The 10253-nt window shown below is 35.9% G+C and overlaps 1 protein-coding gene across 1 annotated transcript in view; it reads left to right on the top strand.

The window, feature by feature from the left end:
- Positions 1 to 57: 57 nt before the first annotated feature.
- LOC113066994 (death-associated protein kinase 2-like) overlaps positions 58 to 10253 on the top strand; it is a 29410-nt gene continuing 19214 nt past the window's right edge. Inside the window, exons 1-2 of the mRNA XM_026239165.1 lie at positions 58 to 214; positions 835 to 1011. Coding sequence (XP_026094950.1) covers positions 935 to 1011 — 77 coding nt within the window. The 5' untranslated portion in view covers positions 58 to 214; positions 835 to 934. The remainder of the gene's footprint in view (positions 215 to 834; positions 1012 to 10253) is intronic.

Genomic DNA, 10253 nt, shown 5'->3' with positions numbered 1-10253 from the left:
ATTATTATCATAGGATTGAACCGGTTCAATGATTCACTGAACAGCATCGCCGTTCTGACGTCACCGCTGCCCGCGAGCGCGCTCGAGATTGACAGCATAAGCGCGAGCGCTCCTCCAGGCTCCAGTTCAACAGGAGAGACGCGCTCAAACCCAGGAATGCGCTATCAATTTCTGCCGAATACAGTAAAATGAGTGTTTTCTCTTAAAAGAAAAGGTAAGACGACCCACATTTTCTTACTAATTTAAAGTGTCAAAGTTACGCCTTCTTGTAGTCCAGTGTCTTGTAAAACTTGTGAGCAATATAGGAAGAGATGTTATGGTGTGAATATTTCTCATGGTTATCACTTTGCGCTTAGTTATAGAGTACAACAAACATCAGTACAGTATGTTTAACTATACCTGTAAAGTAAATATCATCACGATATTATCAATATACTTATATATATAACAATGAAACAGTAAGTGAAGTCAGTGTGTCATGAACAAATGCTGCCCTATAACGTGTTTCGCACTTTTTTTGCTAAATCAAATAGACAGCAGTCTCCATTTCACCTGTTAATTCTTGTTACATTCCACACTCGTTTTATTTTAAAGAAATGATTTTGATCGAATCACCTGACACATCAAGTTTAGTCTACATGAGACTCTTTTTGTCTGGTTCCTTCCTACCTTACATCGACTTCAGTAAGCAAAACTGTATATTTTGTGACATTCTCACATTGCCTTATATGTCCAAAGAAGAAAGATGTGATGCATGCTCTTACACCTTGGAAGTGAAGGAATGCAGTGCAGCATGCTGGAACATGTGCTGATGTGAGTGTCTGTGACTTACAGATCTACACAACCTCCCTAAGCTTATGTGCTTCTCGAGGGACACCGTGAGACAGAGTTGACCTGCTGTCCCCTGCTCACCGAAACACAATCATCATCATCAATGAGGACATTAGGAATGGCTGTGTTCAAGCAACATAAAGTGGAGGATTTCTATGATATTGGTGAAGATCTCGGAAGGTAAGTGATACTGTATGATGGGTTGCCTGAGGATTTTTTGTAATCCCTTCCAGCTTTTGTGGATTGTTGACTTGCAGGTAAGTTCTATGGATGGTCCCCGAGGGTATTTACAGGACAGGTTAACAGCTGGCGAGCTAGAGTTTGGGAACAAAAAGCTTTCACCTGACAACTGACAAGCTTCTCTGATTTTTCATGTCACTGGACAATAACAAAATGCATCCGAGGTATTATATCAAAACTGTATTTAAGGGTATGGTTTAACCTATAATGTTGTTTCCATTTATTTTCCTCTTCTTCTGCAGAACCCGAAAGAAGCTATTTTTAAGAATGTTTCAATTATGTTGGCTCACACACACTTAAAACTAAAAGGTATTTATTGCCAAAGGACCTTTACATTCTACAAATGGTTCTTTATAGAGAAAAAGCTTATTTAGATTTTTTTTTAAAAAGTGGTTATTTTAGGACGCGTTCACTGAAAGGTTCTGAAAGGAACCAAAAATGGTTCTTCTATAGCACTGCTCCAAAAATCCTCTTTTGGAACCTTTATTTCATTCGACTGCCACTGGGGTCCAACATTGGTTTGGACCCCACTGACTTTCATTTTATGCACAAATAAAACAGCTGTCATTTTTCTATCGCTTTAACATATCATATTGTTGCAATAATCTTAAAAAACACAAAGTATTTGGAAAATATAGGAAGGATCTACAGTACACTGAACATAAACGTGACGGCCCCTCACCCCAGTTCTCATTCTTGAGTCATGTTTTATTCTCTCTTACAAAGCACACTCCCCTTAAAAGCTGCCCAAACAGGCAAGCCTACACTTATTAATAACAGCATTTCTACCATTTCAGCAGAAGGAAGTTGGAAACCCATCCAGACAGGAAGTGCTAAACTGCGTGAACGTTCAGGAAAGGTGTAGTCGCACACCCAGGTGACTGCCGTGTCTCTCCTCTGGCTATAGGTTGCAAGTGCAAGTCACCCTTTGGCGCTTATCTGTCATCAGTTTATCTTATAAAAACTTGAACGTACAAGAAGGGCCATAAAACTGTTTTCAGGGCAGCTTGGAAAAGCATCCTCCTGTAATTCGGAAAGGTTGTTCCCTCCTATGAGGTACCATGGGTTACGGCAGAAAGACAGATGTTTGTTATTGTTTGCAATATGGAATAGGCTCAGCCATCTGCCTGGATGGCTTTGTGTCCCGCTCAAAGGCACAGTTTCTATGACACACCCTAGATTACATGAGATACCTGACCTCCCTTGCAGGCCTGTAACTGAGATCAGGATTGATAGTGCTGTGTGTTTACGGGGAGACACTTTATATGAATGAAGTACCAGCATTATTTGTTCAATCTTTTAATGCTACTAGAATTTTAGGCTACATTTTCTGGAGAACTCAGCACAAAACACAGTTTTAAGTTAGGGTAAAATTTAGATTTGTATTTGAATTTTTTTTTTTTTATGACACTGTACAATTTTCTGAAGAAAAAGTAGTCAAAACATTCTAGTGTGTTTCTAGGTTGTTCATACTGGTCTAAATGCCTATTCAACTCTAATGATATATAAGCATCCACATCAACAGACAATTGTGTTGTGCTTATTATAAGCAAGCAAGTTTTGCCATCTGCCGCAATAAATGCTTGAGCTCTTAAAAGGTGCTGTCTGACTGACTGTCAGTGTTTTTATTGTTCATCAGCTAGAAAGAAATGATCCCACTGATATTGTTCCTGTGTGTCATTATCGTTAGAATTAGTTCTCACAGAATAGTTATAGTTGTCATTGTAGATATTGTCCTTTGTGTTAAAGGGACTTAAGTCAAAAGAACCAATCACTAATTCGTTGTGATGTTCTTGTCTCCAGAAATGGTGTGTTCTGCTTCTGTGGGATATTTCTATTATTATTATTTTCCCGCCCATTTAATTATTAACTAGCATTCAATAAGCCATCTCATCATACCTTGTTTTGGCCACATTTCTATTCAAACTGAATCCAAAATGGTGGAGAAAGTAGGTGAAATGTTGGGTAACACTTTAGTATAGGGTCCAATTCACACTAATAACTAGTTGCTTATTAGCATGTCTATTATTAACATATCGCCTGTTTATTAGGGCTTATAAAGTACATATAATGCATGACATCCATAATCCTACCCAATACCCTAAACTTAACAACTACCTTATAAACTATTAATAAGCAGCAAATAAGGAGTTAACTGAGACAAAAGTCATAGTTAATGGTTAGTAAATAGTGAGAATTGGACCCTAAAATAAAGTGTGGCCAAATGTTGATATACTGAGTACCGAGAAATTGTTTTAGTATTTTACCTAATATTTATGTGAGTTATGTATTTTTAAAGTATTGTGCCATTAGCTTAGCAATTTGCTAACTTGAGTCTTCTGTGCAGAGCTTTTCTTGTGTGTTGAGTTGATGTCTATTTAGAGTGTTTTAAATCAGTCACTTATGTGGTTTTGTGAACGTTAGCATTATTAGCAGTATTTAAAAGCAGTTGTGTATGTAGTTAGCACTGCAGCTCAGTCGGTTTAGCGACACAGCTTTACTGTCAGGTTATATATACTTTGTATACATTTAATAGCCTAATTATAAGCCAATAGTAATTTTTTTGCTGCATGGGATATACAGTACAATAAACCCAATTTTGCTGAGATGACTTCAGCACTAAGTACAAAAGCTAAATGTTGTTAGCTTAGCAATGCATGTAAAACATATTCCTATCCTCTGCATACTCAGAAAGCCTAGAACTCTAGAAGAAGACTTTTCTTGTTTTAACGTCTGTGCACCCATAGACATGTCATGGAGCATCAAATGTGTGATACTCACACACACTGACACGTATCTTGTGTGTGAAAGAGGAAATAGCTCATGTGTGGTTTCACAGAGCTGTGTGTGATGATCAATAACACATTAGCAGCTGCAAACATATCTATCAGAAAAGGACAGCGAGAGAGAGAATGAAGGAAAGAATAAAGACTCACTTAAACACAGAGAATTGTCCACACTCACAAACTCCCACCGGCATTCATGTTCAGTGTGGGAGTGGCTGTCACTCCACCGCATGAATCACCTGCTTCAAAGGTTGACAGTGTGGGACAAATGAGACCCTTTTATGTAACCGTTTTGTTCCCTGGAGGTGGGGACTTTATTCAGAGATGATTGAAATCTCTATAATGGACTGATGACAGTGCACAAAGTTGGCCATATTTGTCTCAGTCATTAAACATGTTTGTTACAGCCAATTTAATTCTAAGAAATGCTGCTGTATATACAACATTATTGCAACACACTGAAAAAAAATATATATTTTCAATTAGAAATTGCTAGTAAATAAAAAAGACACACATTGTAAACAAAGAATCGACAGGTTACACACTGAATTAAACAAAACTCTGATGTAGAAAAACTGAGATAGTATTTTCTTGTACAACATGCTCCAATAACCTTTGATTTACAAACTTAACCACCTTAACTAAAAAATATGGCTGTATTGAGAATATATTCACAATATGACACGGCCTAGAGTGTCTTATTGCTTTCTTGCAGTGTTTTCTATGTAAACATTAATTAAAAAACATGAAATTGAAAATGATATGTGGTTTTATTAACAAAGTTCGGGAGAAGCACGATCAGATAATCATCCAATTTGGCACAGGTGCATCTCGTTTAGCTAATCATCTTAAATAGCAGACAAGCGTCTATATATATAGTCTTCCTACCTCCTGTCCCGCGACAGTTTTTCGGCATCCCTCCTCCACCCCAACTCCTCACTTATAATCTATTTATCCCAAATTAGGGATAGGGGGAGTTATTTGGGTTCGGGCTATGCTCCGGGCCCGGACCCCTCCCCCAGGACAGCACGCCAAAATATGCCTACTATTCGCCTTTACATTAGATGTAAGGGTGAACTCGTGAACCTTATTTTAGATGTGTTTTTTTAACACAGACTGACTAAAGGTCGTAAGTCTATTGTTTTTTTTTTTACCACTGCAAGGTTTTATGTTCACTGGAAACAGGACGAATGTGAAGTATGACATAATGACCTAATGAAACATAAGCATAACCTCTTTATGTAAAGGTGACAGTTTAAGTAGCAATGGTTTTACGTGTGATTTACACAAAAGATTGACCTGTTTGTGCACTGTAAGATCGATTTTTTTAAGTTGTAAATAAAACAAAGATTTTTGGAGTATGTTTCAGAAAGAAAAATTTGGGGTATTTTATGAATCAATCACATTGATCCGATTGTACTCCTGTCGTGCATAACCTCACATTCAAATTTCACGTAAACTTAAGAATGGAGTCTAAAGATCTATAAGATCCAGTCAATATACCAATTACAGTTAGTTTGTTAGTCGACAGGTAAAATAGAGGAAGAACTCTTATGTAACTCATTATTCATAGTGATCTTGTTACTTTGCTTAACTGTACTTATGAGTCAGCGGGCTTTGGCAAATCTGTCTCTTTCATGAGAAAACCTGTATTTGGTTAAAGCATTCAGTTTATACATTTGACATGTGCTAATGAGCTCAGGGATGTGCCGACGGATGATGCTGGATGACTCTACATGAACAGCATTTAAAAACGTTAAATTCAGCCTGTTTTACGAGAAAAACAACTCATGCCATCTTCCCCTTCATCGTCTTGAGGTTAGGCAATAGGAGGAAGTGATGAAAGCCACCTAAGATGTGCAGATATGTGTGTTTCTTTTAGAGCTGATGTATTTGGTAATTTTGTGTATGTTTTGACTGGCCTCTTGATGCAGTATGATAGATGGTATTTAATAAATATATGAACTGCGTGATATACTGTATACTACGTGTATTTAAATCATTCCCATAGCAACAGACTATACGCACAGCTGTCGGTTTGTGAGTTTGTTGGGGTTTTTTCCATAACAGCGTACCATTTGTTCCTGGTCTGTATCTTTATTGGCTGCTCGCTTATCTGTGAGTCATGATATACTCTATATACAGGGCTGTCTTCATGGGGACAACCAGGGGACAAGAGGGAGTCATTAATATTAATAATGTCCCCACCCATAAATCTGTTGTTACAGGCCTCTGTTAATTTGATTATGATATTAATGGAGAATCATGTCAGAGAGTGAAAGTAACTTTATGAGTCATAGAGCAATGCAACACTGCAATAATTAATACTATATGTAATAAACCCAACAAATTTGATAACACACCAGTCAAGACATTTTTGACTCATATTTAAGCAAGTCATGTAAGATGAGACAGCTGCCTGCAGACTTTAGTCAGAGTGGACGTCATGTTTAATTTTTAATCATTTGAAATGAGCATAATCTAGTCTGTAAAAAAAAAACTGTGCTTTTTGAATATTTTAATAAGACATGTGACCTTAAGACATTATAACCAATATAAATGTATCATCTGGGTCATTTAACTGTCCTATATTTATCAATAGTGACATGCACTTTCTGTGCGTGTGAATTTTAACTAAATGTTTATTTTTATTTCTGAAGGTTTGTGCTTAACTTATTTGCTGTCATTGCATTGAATATGTACATAGTGTTTAAAAGGTTGGGTGTTTCAGTGTTTTTGAGTGTTTTTACCAAGGCTGCATAAATTATTTTAATAAAATAGCAATTATAATTTTATGAAATATTTTATTACAGTTTAAAATTGTAAACTCTTTTTCATTTTAATGTTTCAATCCTGTGGTGAAAAGTTTTCATATCTATTCTAGTAGGCTGATTAGTTGTTTAAGAAACATATATTATTATTATAAATGCTGAAACCGTTGTGCTGATAAATATTTTTTTATAAATATAAATTATTATATATATTTTTTTATGAATAAAAGTATAATTAAAAAGAAATCTGATCAGCTCCAAACTTTTGAACAGTATTGTATATATATAATATCAAGATATCAGTATCAGCTAATAAAAACTGTCAATGAATAAATGCAACACTATATAAATTGCTGCAATGTTAATATTTATCAAACATTTTTTTGCAAAATTGTGTTTAATGAAGTCCCACAGCCTTGTTTTTATTTGCCTTGAATATTACTACTAGTCTATTCCCATAAAAAAGTTCTAATTTAATATTTTCAAGAATCCAGTTCTTTCAAAGCTTAAGGCCAGGTATGTAAGTGTCTAGTGACAGGTGCTATTGATCCCCACACAGAGCTGATCCAGGGGTATCTGGGTAAAGTTGGCTATTTTAAGCATGGAGTGTTGTAGTCCTCACAAAATTTCAAGTGCAATTATAGCAATTGTTTGTGCATGTCAACAAATTTGAAATAGGTTTGATTTTTTAAAGGGTTAGAGGGGTGGTGATCTGTCTAAACATCAATGCACATTCCTAGCATTCTTCCCCCCACTGCTGTTTTTCCCAGTACTGCCCAAACAAGATGCTTTAATAAAGCATCTGTTAATATTTTATAAAAAAAAACAAAAAACAAAAAAACATCTGAAAAGCAAGTATTGTGCAGCTGTGAAACGAAGGAGTTGAAAAGCTGTTATGATTGTGTGGGAGGAGTGACTGACAGAGGAACTCACTGGCAGGATTTCAAAGAAATTACACTCATAATGCAAAAATGTTTTATTGTTTATACACAAAATGGATACTTCCGGTCCTGAAAGCTGATTGGTCAATGAAATATGCATATTTTCCATTGTGGTGGAAATAAACACACACACTCTGTTGTTTTTAACTTTCTATTTAAATGAGTCCTAGTGCAGATAAAGAATGCATTAACATCTGTTTCACCATGTCGCTTTTACATATACACATATGGATACAATGAAACTCAGTGTCATAATGTCCACTCTGGACCTGCATTTGAATATTGGACTGGCACCGTTCGGTCAAGCACACGGCCAGTAAGCCACTCTGGCTAATAACCAGCAGCTGTTGTGAGTGGAAATCCACTGAGACCTCCAGTCGTCAAAAACACAAGTGGGCTTAGCACAGACACTAGTGGCACGCCTGCAGTGGAATGCCTCTATCCACCCTCAGATTTTTCTTTAAATCACACTTCTGACAAAGCAAGTAATACAGCTTAAATAAAACCTTTGTGAAGGCTATTTGAATGTAAGGTCAGTTTGTGAAGCTTAGTTGTTTAGTTTGAAAGAATGTCTTATACAGTGAGTCAATCCTCATAAGGAAGTAAATAAGTAAAATTTTTGCATGTGAAATCCAGTCATTTCAAATATTACAAACTGAAAGTAAATAGATTTTTCGTCTTAATTCAACCATATGGTTTGAAAGAAGATTTCAATCTGGCTAGTTTTTTTTTTTTAGAATGTATTCCTTTTTTTTTGTATCCTTCTTTATCTCCCCTGGATATATTTGTAAATTTTCAATGAAGTAAATGAACTGTTACTGATTCATTAATTGAATTGATTAGATGAATTAAATAGAACAATCAATAGTTTTTAATAGTACTGTATGTGAACACTGAGGAAGGTCCTGGGCGACCGAAACGTTTGTTGATTTTAACATGCACTGTGTCCTTTTTTCGCACTTTATAGGAATAAGATAGTTGCTAGTATCTCGGCATGAAATACTTTGATTTGGTTTTCCACGCCTGTGTTATGTGTGTTTGTGTACAGGGGAAATCCTCTCATCTAATAGGCCCCTCCGAGCCCTCTGCGGACAGCCTGACCTGTGTTTGGCGTCCTCGTATCTCTGTGGGTTATGGGTTGTTAAGCACACATCATTATTGGTGTGGCTAATTTAGCAATCAAACATATACGGTTCTACTTCTAAGGCACTGAACTGTAACGCAAATCTTCTCTTCATTTTAGTGCATTATGTAAACAGAAAACCACATTAGAGACAGTGGAAAAAAACTCTTGAGTGAAATAAAAGTTGTTTCCTTTAAATCAGTGTTTCTTGTCCTAGCAGACACATCTCTCTGTATTTATTATGTCTGTGTTTTTGCAATGGAACAAACTGAAAAAAATAAAGTACCATTTCTGTGGCAAAAGAAGGAAAGCAAAGTAGAATGGATGAGAATGTGAGAATGAATGAGTGAATTTGACATTTGACATTTAAATCGTAATTCACCTAAAATAAAATGAAAAAACACCTTGTTCAAACCATTAAAATGATTTGAATTTAAAATAATTTCATCACAGTCAATCACATTTTCATTTAATTTGTATTTTACTTTTGATTACCTTTTCAATCTCATTATTTTAATGTTAGGGATGATTTTTCAGCTGGTTTGAATATATACGTGTGTTGAAGCATCTTCTCTTGAAAACCCCAAAAAGAACTTAAATTACACTTTCAGTTTTGATTTCACAATTAAGAGCAATACATCAGTCGAATCTGTAAAGGGTCTACTTTTAAAGTGAGTGAGTGAAGTGAAAGTAACATACAGCCAAATATGGTGATGCATACTCAGAATTTATGCTCTGCATTTAACCCATCCAAAGTACACACACACACACACACTGTGAACACACACCCGGGGCAGTGGGCAGCCATTTATGCTGCAGACCCTGGGAGCAGTTGGGGGTTCAGTGCCTCAACTCGAACCCACAACCTTAGGGTTGGGAGCCAAACTCTCTAACCACTAGGCCACAACTTCCTCAACTTTATTTGTATACACACATAATTACAACAAAACTTTGACATTTACAAATTAAAGAAAACACACAAGGTGCGCTGTCTGCTGCCTTGGTCTGCGCTGATCTTCATTTAGAAACATGTCATTAAAATGAACTGTAACTCAGTGAATACTCAACGAAGAGACATGAGAGATATATCTATAGCAGTGGTTCCCAACCTTTTTCAACTCGCGGCCCACACAACCAAACACATATGTTTGCACGGCCCACTTCAAAAAAATTAACTGACCCCGCTATTGTTTGGTTAATAACTTAGTACTCAGAAGCTAGATTTTAAACTATATTTATTGAATAAACTAGGGCTGTGCGATATGAAAAAAAAAAAAAAAAAAAAACTATCGCGATTTTTTTGATCAATTTTGCAATTGTGCTTTTACAGTCATAAATGCATTCAGGATTAATTTGAAACATATTTCCAAAAGAAAACCAATCAGAGCTTTATCAAAAAGTTGTAACATCTCTAGAACAGACATAAGTCAAAATTATCACTATAGTGAAGATGTAAAAAAATGTATAGACTTGTGGCAAAAAAAAAAAAAAAAAAAATCCTGTATACAGGGACTTTTTTCTTCTTTTTTGCCATGCATTGTTCATAGAGCTCATTAATTGT

The sequence above is a fragment of the Carassius auratus genome, chromosome 50, assembly GCF_003368295.1.
Source record: "Carassius auratus strain Wakin chromosome 50, ASM336829v1, whole genome shotgun sequence".
Lineage (NCBI taxonomy): Eukaryota > Metazoa > Chordata > Actinopteri > Cypriniformes > Cyprinidae > Carassius > Carassius auratus.
This window is presented reverse-complemented; position numbering and strand designations above follow the sequence as displayed.